Source organism: Peromyscus maniculatus, chromosome 10, assembly GCF_049852395.1.
Source record: "Peromyscus maniculatus bairdii isolate BWxNUB_F1_BW_parent chromosome 10, HU_Pman_BW_mat_3.1, whole genome shotgun sequence".
NCBI lineage: Eukaryota > Metazoa > Chordata > Mammalia > Rodentia > Cricetidae > Peromyscus > Peromyscus maniculatus.
In genome coordinates this window covers 96,871,166-96,887,357 of record NC_134861.1, presented here as the reverse complement: position 1 = coordinate 96,887,357, position 16,192 = coordinate 96,871,166, and the positions used below count along the sequence as shown (strand labels likewise).

At 43.8% G+C, this 16,192-nt stretch overlaps 1 protein-coding gene across 1 annotated transcript; it reads right to left on the bottom strand.

Moving 5' to 3' along the window:
* Window positions 1–4,555: 4,555 nt before the first annotated feature.
* Dmp1 (dentin matrix acidic phosphoprotein 1) lies at window positions 4,556–15,934 on the bottom strand. Its single transcript, XM_076546829.1, has 6 exons — window positions 15,838–15,934; window positions 11,709–11,783; window positions 11,198–11,245; window positions 8,746–8,778; window positions 8,531–8,575; window positions 4,556–6,837 (listed from the first exon to the last, which is right to left on the bottom strand). Exons 2-6 carry the CDS (start codon window positions 11,760–11,762, stop codon window positions 5,545–5,547), a joined length of 1,473 nt encoding a protein of 490 aa, XP_076402944.1. The 5' UTR covers window positions 11,763–11,783; window positions 15,838–15,934; the 3' UTR covers window positions 4,556–5,544.
* Window positions 15,935–16,192: the final 258 nt, after the last annotated feature.

The window sequence follows — 16,192 nt, the reverse complement described above, 5'->3', positions numbered from 1 at the left end:
TTAAAGGTGTGCGCTACCACCGCCCGGCAGAATAGTGTATTCTTAACTCCTTATCCATTGACCTGCAGGCAAATTGGAGTCAGAGGATGAAAACACTTGGTTTTTGGTTTAAGGAGCAGAAGATTTCTAAAGTCAAAAGGACAATTTAAAGGAGAGGTACTGTGGGGAAGTTGTTTTGTTTTTTAACTTGTTTTTTATTGATTTTGTTTCATACAGTATATGTAGAAGAGGAGGCAAAAAGATAGTGAGAGCCAGGGGTGATGAATGATCCCAAGGAAATCGTGTCTTCTTGACACCAGGGCGCTGATGCTCATATGAACACAGCAGTAAGCGTGACATCATGCACAAGGCCTGTGCAGGGGTGGTTGTTTTTAAGTCGTACAGTTAGATCAGTATAATACACAGTTTATGAAGCTATTGGCGGCAGATAAAGGAATGGGGCCTTCCCGTGTAAGAACTGCCTGGACTGCATTCTGTCCACCACCGACCCATAGGCCCGTGCTCTGGATCACCACCAGGAGCTTCGGGGCTACAACGGCAGGCAATGCTGCCATCTTCTGGCGTTTGTAGAAATTACAACACTGGATCATTCTCAATCAAATGTTACTTAGTTTCAGGATTTGAAGGTTTAATAAAAAATCCTATTTAAAAGAAAGAAAAAGAAATATAGATTCGGATATAGTGGCATACATAGCTAATCCCAGGACTCAGAAGTCTGAGAAGGATAAAGAACTGGAGGCCAGCCTGAGCTACACAGTGGACTTGAAGCCAGCCTGGGAGAGGAAGGGAAGGAAGGAAGGAGGGAGGGAGAAGTGTGTGTGTGTGGGGGGGGGGGGTGTCCAATTACACATAATGATATTGTTCATCTTTTAAATCATAATGGTATTGTTAAATTGTAACTGTCTACATTGAACTCTGGAAAGGCTGCAATTTAGGAATTGCTGTTCTCTTTGAGTAAGTTGCATTTTTACCCTCAGATGATACCATCAAACTTCTTACTTTAAGTCAAGAAATCCAACTTAGCTAAATGTGCTTTGCAGTAGAATAGACTCCATACCCTGCGTGGATGCTCCGCCATTCAGACTGGCTGGTGGAGTAAATGGCCGGGCATCGTGGCAGACTTTTAGTAGAGGATGCTCTTTTTACTTAATTAATTCAGAACCGGTCATCTTAGGAATGTAAGTAGCAAATTATTAGTACAAAGCTGTTTGCTGCTTCATTACTAATATTATTAATAAAAAATAAAGTCCACAGATGCTCTAGGTTGCCTGTGATGATGTGAAAACTATAAAACACTGAAAGATACCGTTTACTGATGAGCAAATGAAAATGACTCTGTCTGGAACGATAGAAGATGCTTACAGAGCATGGCCAAGAGGCCGAACTCTCTGCCAACGGGAAAATCACATCAGGGACCTTCTGCACTGGGGTGAGTGAGCTGTGTCCTCCATGGCGCTCTGGTTATTCTCATTTTTGAAAAGCAAAGCAAGCAAACGGTACTCCAGGGAGAAACTCCCAACAGGGCCCCTAACTGCACTCCCAGTTTTTAGAAAATGGTGGAAATACTTCATTTTTCCCCCAAAAGGCAATTATCAACCCAAATGGAAGCCCGTTCTCAGGGGAACAAGGGGGTCTCATGTGGGCTTCTCTTCCGTGTCTTCCTGTTTCTGCCTCTTTTCGCTCCCTGTTCTAGAACTTCCTCATCCTTCCAGGTCCCCTGTCTCCATCCATCTCTCCCCCTGGTAAGGCTGGAGCAGGGAAGGCTGGAGGCAGTGGTTCACCTCCCTTACCTCTGGCCTTACGCGGGACAGAGCTGGGGAAGCAGTCCCTCGGGCACTCCAGATTACTTGCACTCCTGCCTTCCCAAGGCACGGAGGAATATAAACCTACACAGTCTGGGCAGCCAGGGTCGGGGTAGAGCAAAGCCCCCCGCAGGGAGGAGACAGGGTGAAACGATAAAGTGATAGTGACCCGCGGTGGTTCACCTTCCCCCAGGCTCACAGGGCATTCTTCCCACGGGGAACTTCCAGCAGATCTGCAGGGCTGCCGGTTATCAAGGCCGGACCGTGTTACACAAGAGGGCGGCAGCATTACTTCCAGGTCAGCCACACAAAGAGGCCTCTGAGCAGCCCCTTCATGTGTCTCAACCGTAGTCAGGATCTGTGCGAAGGCAGCCAGGCTTTCTGACCATGGGCCCTCTAACCTGAAGACACTTCTCTGGCTGCGATTTCTGTCCGGTGTGTCCTGGTACAAAGGCAGAGGGAAACCCTGTACACATGTAAATCCTGATTTATCTTGACCACGAAGCCAACGCTGATGGAAAACCGGGGAGAGGAAAACTCAGGGGAGCCCCCCCTTAACTAAACCTGCCATAGGCAGTTTCTCAAAAGGCAAAACATCCTTGTTTGTTTTCTGATGGCTCTGTTGTAATTGTTATCATCTGGGAGCTAATGAGGTGCATGTAGAGATACCAAGAGGCTGCTCTGGTTAACTTCTTGTGAGGGGAATCAAGCCTGCCTGTAAAATTGAGGAGCGAGGAGGAGGAGAGGGGTTGGGGGAAGCAAGGGTGGGGTCCAAGCCATCAAATGAAGTAGGGTTATAATTTGTTTAGGGTTTTTTCTTCACCTGTACTCAGGCTTAAGAATAGTCAGAAGGTTCCAGAATGGACTATTATAGGGTAGTAGAAGCTCTCTACACTGGCTATGTTTACAACGACCTGGCACCTTAAAACACCATCAAACCCCAAACTAACCCCAGGCTGATTTTAACCCAGAACTTTATGAATGGAGCCAGAACAGAGGCTTTTTAAAGCCCCTCAGGTGGGCTGCAGGCAGGCCTGGGAGCCACCGTCACTGGATACGTACAGTGGCATGGAAGCGGATTGTTTACATCCCCATCTCATGTTCCCATGATCACTCATAACAGCAGGATCCACGGGCTGTGTATGAATTAAAGTTCTGATGAATAATTGCAGTTCTTGATGTCGGAATTTACCAAGTGGTATCAGGCCATGAGACAGTTTAACTTCCTGCAGGGTGGACTACACACTGAGGAATCTCTTCTTTGCCCACATTTTTTTTCCTTTTTGGTTTTCCGAGACAGGGTTTCTCTGTGTAGTTTTGGTGCCTGTCTTGGATATCACTCTATAGACCAGGCTGTCCTCGGACTCACAGAGATTCGCTTGGCTCTGCCTCCAAGTGCTGGGATTAAAGGCATGAGCCAACACCACCTGGCCATTGCCCGCATTTCCAAAGGCCAACATTTTACTGATTTTAACTGAATTTTGTGCATTTTTTAATGTCACATTGATAATTCAGTCTAAAATCAATTTCATCTGAATAATATTAAATAATAAATGAATAAAATTAAAAGCCAGCAAGGTACAATCATTCTAAAGCCCAGTAAATACTTTTCTTTTCAGCTAGTAAAAGACATTCAATATTTGAGTTAAGAAACAGAATATTATGTAATTATAAATACATTCGTGTGTTCTCTTACTATATAGATACATGTTATATTCACATTATATATATAGTGAGGGTGAATATTAATCTGTCTTAATAAGTTTTCAAAACACCTATGCCTCAAGCACCTAAGAGGCCCCAGGATGGGACAATTGTCTTTGAAGGAGCTGTGAGTTCGCAAGAACTCTGACAATCACTACAAGGAGCCTAGAACCCAGACATACATGTGTGAGTGGGCTATAGCAGATTAATTCCAGGTCATGCTCCAGACTCCCTAAATTAAAATCTCAAAGGGAAGGACCAGAGAATACACATGCATATTTAGATGTGCATATGCATGCATGTATATATCCTCAAAGGAACCCAGCTTTGATCTTTGCAGGGAAAGATAAAAGCATCACACCTAAGTCTGGATTCTTTTAGCTCAGTAGTGGGGAAATCCACACATCCTCTGCAGTGTGCATCTAAGGGTAAACACACCAGTTAGCCAGAAGTGCAGAGGTGAAATGTTTCCCTCCCAGACACAAATGCTTCAGGATTTTGTTTTCCTGGACCTTCTAGAATATGCAGATGAGCCTCTGGAGAATAGTAAGAACTAATACTGATCTCAAACAACCTAAGCTTTTGGTGTGGCCTCATACCAAAGCTAAGAATCAAATCTCCCCTCCTTATCTGTAGCAGGTGTTTTTAGTGAATTATCACAAACACATACATCTTTGTTTTCAGTTATGTGTATGTATGTGGGGGGGGAGTGCACATGAGTACAGGTGTGCTTGGAGGCTAGAGGCATAAGAGCACCCTGGAGATGGAGTTACGGACAGTTGTGAGCCACCAAATGTGGGTGCTGGGACCCAACTTCAGGTCCTCTATATAAGCTAGGTGAGCTCTTAACCAATAAACTCTCTCTCTGGCTCCCTTCAACATATCATTTTTATCATACTGCTGCCTCAATTACAAAGAAATTTTTCATGAAGTAATTTAAGAAAATGTTTATCTTAATAAAATAATGAGAAATGTTTCAGAGAAAGAATTGTCTACCATGAATATATCCTAATAATCAAAGGCACCATAATAAATAAGCACACAATTCCTCTGGTTATTATTATATTTATTACAAAACAAATACTTTTTCATGAGGTAAAACTTCAATAGCACTTGACCAAAAAAAAAAAAAATACAAAAAAACAAAAAACAGTGGAGTCCTATGTACAGAATGTTACTATGTGCAACACATGTAAAAGACTCTGGATAGTTAGAGGGAAAAATAAAGCTATACAACCTTGTTAAAATTATTTTTTTCTCCTATCTCCCCCCCCCCCCAGACTGTCCATATCAACATCAATGAGGCAGTGTTTACAGAAGGTCCGCAAAAGCACTGAATGGGGTAAATGAATTGGGGAAAAAAAAAATGTTTATCCAAGATAACCCACTGTGCCATGGCTTGAGAACCCCTTTACAAACTACACATTGATTGTACAAGATTTAATACTGTTTCCCTCAAGAATAAATAGAATTTATATGGTCTTCAGCTGAGAGATTCTATGGAACCCTCCAACTCAGGCTTTGCGGCCGTGAAACCCTCTAGTTCTCCAGGGTGAAGCTGGTCTCCCCTGCCGTGCCCCATACGTTCTGTGCAGACCTCTGCCGTGGCATGGGCCCCCTTCACTGGCGCTCTTCAGTGTTTCCGTTTTGCGGGTCTCTCTATAGGCTCCTCGGGAGCAAAGTGGCCTGAAACACCCACCTGTCGTCCCCAGCCCCTAGTGCTGTGCCTGGTGCCTCACAGAACCCCAACAACTGTCGGGTTAGTGAGTCAGGGCAACTTCATCTGTGAGGCCACTGCGCACACCTCCCTTTGTTCACCCTCACTCTGTGTGTGTGTGTGTGTGTGTGTGTTCCGACATCGTGCCGCGTAACTTCACCTCCCTAGGAAACAGAGTACCGTGAGCAATTCCTCACAGAAAGAAAAGGTCCTGGATTTCCGTCTGATCAAAACGTATAAGTTACAGTTGCAGTGGACTCCCCACCCTTGGGCCCCCAAGACCCCCTCCTGTGAGAGCCCCCTCTCTGAGTCAAGCTGAGGCTAGTAGCCGTCTTGGCAGTCGTTGTCATCCTGGTCCCCGACGGGTTTGTTGTGGTACACATCCACTGTGAGTTTCCTGCTGTCCGCCTCCATGTTTTTGGGGTGGCGGTCTTCCTCGCTGCTGGACGTGCTCTCTGTAGAGTGGCTGTCCTCTTTGGACCTGCTGCTGTCCCGGGAGTCGCTGTCACTCTCCTCCTGCTCGGACTGGCTCTCCTGGCTCCTGCTCTCCCCGGATGCGCTCTGGGACTGCAGGCCCTCCTGGCTGGAGCTGTCCTCATCCTGGGCCGACTCCCGACTCTCCTCCGACAGCCCGAGGCTCTCGCTGGACTCGCTGTCGGCTTGCTCCTCTGTGGACCGGCTCTCTGAGCTGGAGCGTGTGTCCAGGCTGTCCTCCTCGCTGCTGGACTCGCTGCTGTCTTCCCGGTCGCCCGCCTGGCTCGTGTAATCCGGGTTGTCACCCCTGGACTCGCTGGCCACCCCCTCCTGAGACTCGCTGCTGCTCTCCTGGGACGGCCCGCCGGCCTCCTCGCTGGACTCACTGCTGGTGTCTTGTCCCTCTGGACTGTCTTCCCGGGACCGGCTCTCGGCGGTGTCCTCCTTGGAGATGGTGTCCTCTGTGGAGTCGCTCTGGGTTTCCCTGCTCCTGCTGTCTGGGTGCTCGCCTCGGTCATCTTCCTCGGAGACATGGGACCTTCTGAAGGACTTGCTGCCTGGCGGGTCCACAGACTGGCTGTCGTCTGGATCCCGAGTGCTTGCGAGCTCCAGGTCCCCTTTGGATTCTTTGGACCTGATGCCGGCGCTGCTCATCCTGGCGTGGCCTCGGTCGCTCCTGGTGCCCTCGGGGTCGTCGCTCAGCATCCCTTCTTCATCATCAAACTCAGAGCCATCCCCGTGGCTGCTCTCCCCCTCGCTGCCACCTCCAACCCAGTGTTCCTGGCTCTCGCTGTCCTGGGTGGAGTCACCGGCCTCAGGCCGGCTGTCCGCCTCGTCCTCACGGTCCCTGCTGTCACTGGGGGCATCTTGGGCATGGTCTTCTCGAGAGTCTTCACTGGATTGTGTGGTGTCTGCCGAGTCCTCATCACTGTCCGGTCTGGAGCGTCCTCCCCATTCAGGTCCTGCGCCGTTGTCCTCGTCCCCGAAGGTGTCGTCCCCGCTGTCGTCTTCGTCATCCTCCTTGTCGGCTTCTGTCCCCACACTCTTAGAGAGGCCACCCGCCGGTCTGTACGCTTGCTGGTCACCGTCAGAGTCCACATCCTCTTCAGACTCAGTGCTGTCACTGGGGTCAGCGTTTGCCTGAAGTCAAGGTAAACAGCTGCAGTCAGTATCTAGAGATGGGCTCTTTCTGTTTCTCCTCCACGTGTTCCCACGTCACTATCAGAACTTACGTGAGAAGGAGAAATACGCTGTGGGATGGTCTGTATGTCAAATTACTCAGATTGGTCAATAAATAAAACACTGATTGGCCAGTAGCCAGGCAGGAAGTATAGGCGGGACTAACAGAGAGGAGAAAAGAGAGAACAGGAAGATAGAAGGAGTCACTGCCAGCTGCCGCTGGTAAGCCATGAGCCACGTGGCAAGGTGTAGATTTATGGAAATGGATTAATTTAAGCTATAAGAACAGTTAGCAAGAAGCCTGCCACGGCCATACAGTTTGTAAGCAATATAAGTCTCTGTGTTTACTTGGTTGGGTTTGAGCGGCTGTGGGACTGGCAGGTGACAGAGATTTGTCCTGACTGTGGGCAAGGCAGGAAAACTCTAGCTGCAGGAATAGGTTGAAACTCAAGGGAATTCTTTCTTTCTGTGCTCTCTCTCTCTGTCTCTCTCTGTCTCTCTCTCTGTCTCTCTCTGTCTCTCTCTCTCTCTCTCTCTCTCTGTCTCTCTGTCTCTCTGTCTCTCTCTCTCTCTAGTGTTTTATATTGCACACTGAACTGACCTTGAACTTTCTGTGTAGCCCAGGCTGGACTTAAACTAACGGTGATCCTCCTGCCTCAACTGCTTGCGTGCTAGAATTGCAGACATGAGCCACGGTACCTAGGTACTTTCTCTTGTATATGGCGCATCCCTCACCGCTGCAGCCCTACACTGACTGCCTCGTGTATGATACATCACACCTTTCTTAAGCAGCAGTTTCTACCCACCCTTGAGAAATGAGAGAATCCTAAGTCAATAAATCACAAACTCCCCCCTAAAGGGGCATTTTCCAAAATGCTATGGTTTTGAATTTCTGTAAGGTCTTTGATGAAAGTCTAGTAAATACGGATAAGCAGGCTAATGACTCATCTCCTAGACCTAGCCCTGTGTAGGGTACAAAAGGAGTCTGCACTTCGGAAAGAACCACAGTCCTGCTGAGGTACTCACGGGACTGTTTGAGCATAACAATAGAACAGAGCTAGGGAGATCACTCACTCGGTGGTAGAGCCCTCCTTACCAAGTATGACAGCACACACACACACACACACACACACACACACACACACACACACCACACAGGATACCTTTAAATAAAAGATTTCTGCCTTTTTTATCCCCCAGGACCACATTGGAACTGTCTTAAAGAGATAGGCACCCTTAAAGCAGTTGTTTTTATTAAAGTCATTACTTATCTAGCATGGTCAGTGTGTGTGTGTGTGTGTGTGTGTGTGTGTGTGTGTGTGTGTGTACATATGTGTGTATGCATGTGTGTGTATGTGTGTATGTGTTTCAGTTGTTTTGGTTTCCTCCCTTGTTTTGTCTTTTTTTTTTTTTAAACTAAGAGGGACATTTAGGGACACAATATCTCATGTGATAAAAAAAACAAAGGAACAATATGTTCACATTTGAACTTTCTTCTCTCACTTTTCCATTTTTATTTTATGGGACTGTTTATCCTACATAACCAATGGTTAGAAAATATTATATTTAGAACCGTTGCCAGGTAATTTAATCTCCCATCGTTTTCCCTTGAGTCCTAAGGAGCCAGAGAAGCTGAGGAAGCCTGTTTAATTACCTGTTCCTCTGAGCTAACTTTAGTCTCGTCTGATGACTCACTGTTCTGAAAGGGAAAAGAAAAATGTTTATTTCCCTTCTGTAATTTCCAAGGAAAAATATGATACGAATCACTTGCTCAACATTTCTATTTACTGCTTTCAGAACAGTGAAAGGGGATAGAGTACTAAAGTCACTTCACGAGACATTCATGACAGTAATAAGAGAGAGAGTTACCGTGGGCGGGGGTGGTGAATGAGCCAAACTGCCCTGTGTGGAGAAAGGAAAGCGGGTTATTCTCCAGGAGTAGTAACGCTGCCGCAAATATCTACAATCATTTCCAGTGATTTTTAAATTTGAGGTGCTGTGGATATCGCTCTATATAAATAAAACACGGATTGGCCAATAGCCAGACAGAAAGTATAGGTGGGACTAACAGAGAGGAGAATTGAGGAAACAGGAAGGGAAGGAAGAGACTGCCTGAAGCTGCTGCCAGGACAAGGAAGATGTAAGGTACCAGTAAGCCACGAGCCATGTGGCAAAGTATAGATTAATAAAAATGGGCTGAATATAAGAGTAAGAGCTAGACAATGATAGGCCTGAGCTAATGGCCAAGCAGTTTAAATAATGTAAGAGTCTGTGTGTTTATTTTATAAGTGGACTCTGGGAATGGCAGGGCTTGGCGGAAGCTGGGGAGAAATTCTCCAGCCACATTAAGGGGTATGTGTCATACTCTTATATTATAATAAAATGTCTAAAATCTGAGGCAAAAATATGCAAAAACCTGAGATATGTTGAAATAGATATGGAAGATTCCTGTATTTCTGACACCTCTCCAACTACATCTGCTCTGAAGCTGGCTGCTCCTACAACCAAAGGAAATGTAATACAGGACAGCGCTGGGACTCAGAATCCAGAGTCAGTCTCAGTTAACTCGACAACTCCTGGCTTCAACCTTCAAAACAGCCATCTTGTTGTTGGCATTGCCAGTCACGTGTCCAGGAAACTCTTAAGGCTCAGGTAATCTGGAATGCTGCTTATATATGGAAGAGGAGGCAACTCTTCGACTGATGGACAGTTTCTTATTCATACACTGAGAAAATCACCGTGCACCACGTGATACTACAAGATGGCTGAGAGTGGGTTCAGCCAGTGGCATGGGAACGTCTTGGATACTGCTCAATGTGATGCAGACCAAAGAAATCATCCATTTCAAGTATTTCCATCTTACAAAATTCAGGAATAGACAGGATTGAATTGAGAAAGCCTTTCAGCCCTTGGTGGAGTCTGCAGAGGACAATGACATCAATGTTCAATGTCACTGCAACGGTCACAGTTGCGATTTCTTTCACTTCCCCTGCTCTCATGAGAAGCCTAAGAACTGCTGGGCACATTCTGCCCGGTCCTCTACCCCACCATCTCTGCTCTTCTCCTTCTCCTAAACACAGAGAAGCCCCATGTGACACACCCAAGGCACTGGATAGAAAGGAGACAGTTGCTACTGGCATATCTTCCACCTGCCTCTCAACAGTGCTAGCCTGGGGGATGTCAGAGAAAGGTGCTACAAACATTTGTCTCTGCTCCATGATGCAGCAAGCAGGCCCAGCTGCAAACTGCTCCAATCAGCTATTGCCTGGAATTACCAGAAGAGAGCAAAACATTGGTGTTTTTCCCATGATTTGAGAGCAAGGCATGTTGTAAGTCTCCGTTTAAATGAGAGAGAAGATTTACAGTGAATGTTTTTAAATCAGTCAGCCAACGGACAAAAAAGTTCATAGTATATCCTGCAATCTCTATTCTCACCCTAGGCAGGGGCAGGACCCAACTCCAGGCTTCTGACTTTGTTTGGTAAATAGTGAGAGTGCTGGGCCCAAGCAGCATCCTATGAAAAAGCCAACAGGAAGCCAAGCAATGTGCAAAGCACTCTGAGTTAGTCTTTAACCTTGACCTGCAGCACCAGTCTCAAGAAGTGCAGACCTCCTGGGCCTGGCTCCCTTCTCAGGGGGACGAGAAGTGGCGGTGATCTATCATATGAAGTAAAAACATAGACCCTTCAGGCACAGTGTCGCTAATGTAAGGTCTTCCTCTAACATTTGTCAAGCATATACCCTGGACAGACTATATCAATCCCTGTGCTTCCATTTCTGCTGATTATAGTGGAAATAAAATACACCTAGTTCATTGTGTTGGTGGGAACATGAGAAATAGGAGTCATACGAAACAGTCAGAACTCTGCCCAGCAAGCAGTTCTTGTGTGACTGGTGGTTGGCAATCATGAAGTGACTGAGAGTTCAGCACTCAGTCAACATCACCATCGTGACAAGAACTCTAGTGTCTTTTCATCCTTCTTGGCTCATTCCCGGGTTCTCTACTCCTTGCCTTCTAGACAGCTCTTGTCTGCAGACTTCAAGTTCTGGTCTCTCAAGAACAGCCAGGTCATTGTTAGTCATTCCCGTGTCCTGTGGTCCCCATCATTATAAAAATAAAACTTAAAAAGATTTCCTCATCAAATTATACTACGTGGGAACTGAAGCATTATTTCCTTAAACGAACTAAAAGTCATAGTTCTTTCTACTTGGTATTTACATGCTTTTGAGTTATCACCATTATCATTTGCCATTGAGTCAACTAGGTTATACTAATCACATATTAAATTACAATATTTCAGAGTGTTTTATTTTCTACCTACCATCCATTCTTCTGAGCTCTCAGAGTCAGTATTCTGATACCTGGCAACCTAGAAAGAAGAATACACACAATAAACACACAGGAGAATTGCCAAGGCAGCAATTGTTAACCCTTCACATCCTGGGGAGCAGTGAGAGATGACTTTTAGCCCATCTTGGGGGTCTTGCTAAAACTCAACTTTCTATATCCATTCTCAGAGAATCTGGGGAGTGGGTCTGAGATGGGATTCAAGAATGAAAATTTCTAACAGATGCCTAATTAATGCTGATTCTACAACTCAGGTGTGACACCTTGAAGACCATTGCCATGAGGAAGAAGATGAGAATTATAGCTGTATGAACGGAGGTGAACAGAATAAGAAATGACTTGGCTGATGTTTAAAGAAAACAGCTTCCTAAACAAATGACCATTATTCTTATCTTACTGAAGCATGCACAACCATCTGGTTCATAGTCACTGAAAACGATGTTGTTTTCAGTATAAGAGGTTGATATCTCTACCATTATACTTACTGGGAGGGCACAGGCTAACCCCCACAGGAACATAAGTAGGATACCGGTCTTCATTTTTGCATGTGATCCCTCCACCTGTAAAGAAAGTCATGGATGTTTCACTTCATGATATAGAAACGAGGATGCTTTCATCTGTACTTTGTTTTTCCTATCAAAAAGCCCTCTTAAATAGCTTCATCTTCTGTTGAATAAGTGGACAGAGATGCATGCTGCATCTGTATGATGGAACAGCATTTGACCATAAAATAGAATAAAGCACTGATATGTGTTGCAAAGTAGAGGAGCCTTGAGAGCATTAGGAGATTGAGAGGGAGACAGATAGAAAAAACACAGTTGTATGACTCATTTATATAAAGCGTCTAAAATGTGCAAATCTCTAGGCGAAGAAAGCAGATTCATGGTTTTCAGCGCTTAGAAAGATGGGGTGTTGAGAAGTGATAACTGTGAGGTGCAGATGTCTTTTGTAGGTGATGAAAGTATCCTTAAAGGGATTATGGTAAATGTTCATGTCTGTGAAAGTACTGTATGCTTCAAACAGAGGAAGTGCAATATAAATTACACCTCCATAAAGCTGTTTAAAATGTCAATGAAAACCTCACTCTTCAGAAACAAAACAAAATCTCAAAGAGGACACCTACATTTCTTTACTAATTCATAAGATATAAATGAGAAAATGGTTTAGAGAAAGAGAGAATAGAGACATTTCCAGATAAATATAAATACTTTATAATAATTCTGAGGTGTAGTATTACAGAGCAACCTAGCCAGTTTATTCCCCTAAAACTAGTACCTCTTTCTCTCTCTGTCTCTCTGTCTCTCTCTCCCTCCCTCCCTCCTTCTCTCCCTCTGTGTGTGTGTGTGTGTGTGTGTGTGTGTGTGAGAGAGAGAGAGAGAGAGAGAGAGAGAGAGAGAGAGAGAGAGAGAGAGCTCACCCATTTTTATAGCTATATAATAAAGTCTAGACAAAAATAACTTGGTTTTGCACTTTTTGTTTTGGTCTTCCAACCACGCACTGTGGCAGGGTTCATATTACAGCCGCAGAAAGCTCTTAATGCCTACTGTGATGCATTCAGTCATACATTATACATGATTATGCTAAATTCTCTTAGGTGTTGTTCACAGCAAGGAAGGGTCTGGAGAAGACTGGAGGTTTGGGGTACATTTGTGAGTCACATTGAGAGAAACAGCCCAAATCAAGTTGCACTTCATTTCAAACTTTGTGAACCACTGGTTTCAAAAATAATTTGTTCTTTATTTCAACACAGACCTACCCAATGCTGATGTAAAAAGCTATCAAGACACTTTGAAGGAAAATAATTTTCCTGTGATAGTAAAACCTCACAGCTGCTCTGACAGACATACTTGATTGACTTTTATGTGCTTTTAAAAATTCTGCAAGTTCATTTCAAACTCCCTATTCATTAGTTTCTTTCTTTATATATAAATACATGTTATAAAGGGAAAAGACATTTAAGCCATAGATTCTCAACTTTGCCTATCTATTACTATAAGATGAGAATTTTAAAAAGCATTTTCTTTATTATAATTTTACATACTACATATTATTTTATTCTTAAGTTCTTTACCTAATATCACCTGGGAAGAACATATTTAAAAAATCTTCAACTGTACCTAAATAAGTCTAATTCAACAGATGTGGTTTCTTACAATCAAAACATTTTTTTAAAGTTCTTAGATCCATTCTTTTGAAAAAGTTTTTTCAAAAAATTCCCAAATGCAAATCTCCTTTACAATTTGAGAAGAGTTATAACTTCATAACTCTATCAAATATCCCAGAAAACACCGGTGACTACTGAGTTCTCTTGCATTTCCTTTCATTTCTCTATCACCTAATAACAAAAATGTGGAGATGCCATATGCAGTTACTCTGAACCACTGAAGGCTGTGGGTGGGTTTCCACCAGGAAGGGGGTGGCATCGTTGTTGAAGTTTCTCAGGAGTGGAGTGAGGTGAAGCACAAGGAAGAAGCACTTCCTTGCTCAGGCCCCTAGAAATGCCATTTAAATCCCAACCTGAAACAGTAACTTCCTCAGTAGAAGACTGGAATCCAAAACAAGACAACCTAGTGTCACAGGAGAGCTGATGTTGCCTCCTAGAGAACATAGCCCCATTGAAGAAAATCAAATGTTAAAGCCTATGTTGGGTCTTCAATAAGTATTTTTGCTGTCTAATGTTTTGTGAAGCATAATTCCAAATGAAAACACCAAACTCCTGTGAACTTTTTAGCTCCTCTCCAAGAAAGAGTAGAAAATTCTGTATAACAGGTTAACAGGAGAGCTGCAGGCCCGTGTGTATATCGTGAGTCCAGAGCCACAAGCTCTCTCCTGGTTATAGGACCTCTACATTCAATATGTGGTCATTTCATAAGAGCACTCAAGTGAGGGAATTCAACAGCCATGACTTGACTTGTCAGTTGGGAAGTCACTGTACTAGGGTCTTTCTGCCCTTCTGAATGGTTAGCCCAGAATTGAAAAGATCTGATAGTCAAGGTCTGGAAAGGGACTGTTGTCTAGTTTCCAAGTACGTCCAAACTCTATGTTAAATAAAGCTACTTGTTTTCGAATTCCCTCAAAGCTAAGCTTCATTTGTAACCTATAGATCTTTGGTGTGAACTGAGATGAAGGAATGGGCCAAAGGAAAGAAACCAAAGAGTGGAGAGTTACAGGCTCTTTTTAAACCCTTGGGAAATAACTTAAGTGTATTTTCTTCTTATTGTTAGCCTTGAGAATACTAACTAACAATGTATTTACTTATTAGCCATTGAGAAATATTTGTTGAGAACAGCCAATGTACCAGGCACTGTTCTAGGTGCTGAAAAACAATACTTACTATACTATAAAAGTAAAAAATGTTATTACTGCAATCAACTAATCAGTGCCTACTTTAATTTCTTCACCATTACTCTTTGAAAATAAAGTGGAATTTGATCAGAATGTATATTCTATTAGAATTCAAAGCACTAAATGAATAAATAAAATTTCCCTATCTTTCCCGTGATTGAGATTGCCTCTAGGACAATTGGTATCAACTCAATATTATACACCTTCATCCACAGTGGGATAACCATGAAGTGTCCCAAATATAGGTAGTTAAAAAACAAGAAACCTCTAGATATCTGAGACACCCTGGTCCACATCACCATTTGGTGAACAGTAAAATGACTAAATAACCTTTAGAAAATTGTTTGTTCACATGATTTTAATCAATAAGGTTAAGGTAGGAGAGGCCACAAGAGTGTCAGTTAATCAGAAACTTGAGGTAACCAGGAGTCATTGCTCTTGAAGAGGACAACTTGCTTCCTCTATGCAGCATCTTCTCCATGTCATAAGGAGCACCTGGCCTGACCACTCTCTGTTGTGGAGGACAGATACTCCAGCTATTGATGAGGTGATGTAGAGAGTAAAATCATGTCTGATGGGAATGTGTGTGTGTGTGTGTGTGTGTGTGTGTGTGTGTGTGTGTGTGTGTGTATACCTGAGTGTCCTATCCTAGAAAATGTTCTAAAAGGCAATCCCACTCAACCTTTATTGAAGTCTATCTGCATATAAAGCATCATACTAACGTGAATATCCAGCTACCCAAATACACACCGTAATTATCATATGCTCAGTTCATCCCAATGGTCTTGGCATCATCTTTCAATTGCATACATTACTCATAGTGACTACCATTGTTCTCTGAAAGGCTACATGCTGCTTAATTTACATGGCTGTGTTTTAAAACTCCTGCCACACAAGTTTAGATCCTTTCGCATTTTCACATCTAAGACATCTACATGTAAGAGTTTGATTAATTAAAGCTAAACTCCAAGGAGACTTTCCCATCAGCCCCTGTTTAGTAAACTTTCTCTTTCAGAAGTAATTACACAGAGATCCAATTAAAGCATTGTCAGGGAGGCACCTGGCTTCTTTGACTTAACTTGTCATTTTAATATCATTTTCTCCTGTGACATTGACCACACAAACAAAAATAAGAGTCTGTTTTCCTCAAAGCTTAGCTCTCCACACCTTCCTCCGAGAACCAATACTTTGTAACATGTACATATTTCATAGTTTTCAAACACCAAAGCAAAAGTTACTTTAAAAAATGGAATGATGAAAATGTCTTACCCTCTCTAGTTCACAAGGTCTTTTCCCAAAAGGTCAAAAACCAAGTTGAAGTTCTCACAGACAAATCTCGAAGAAGCGGCTCTCCAGCTGCTGCTCTGAGCACTGGCCTGACAGTGCAGAATTTAAACTCTGCTGCAGGTCCTTGGGAGCCAATCAGCCCCAGGCTGGCGGGGACTGACATCAGAGGTGTCACCGGGACCCCATCCACCCACGCTTCCTCCAGCCGGCAGAGTGGCCGTTCTCTAAAAAGCTCTTGTGGTTCTCAAATGACTAGACTAGTTCCCATTAAATTGAAGATCTTCCTAAAGCTTCATTTTGCTTTCTAAATATATGTCATTCACATCCATGCAAGCTT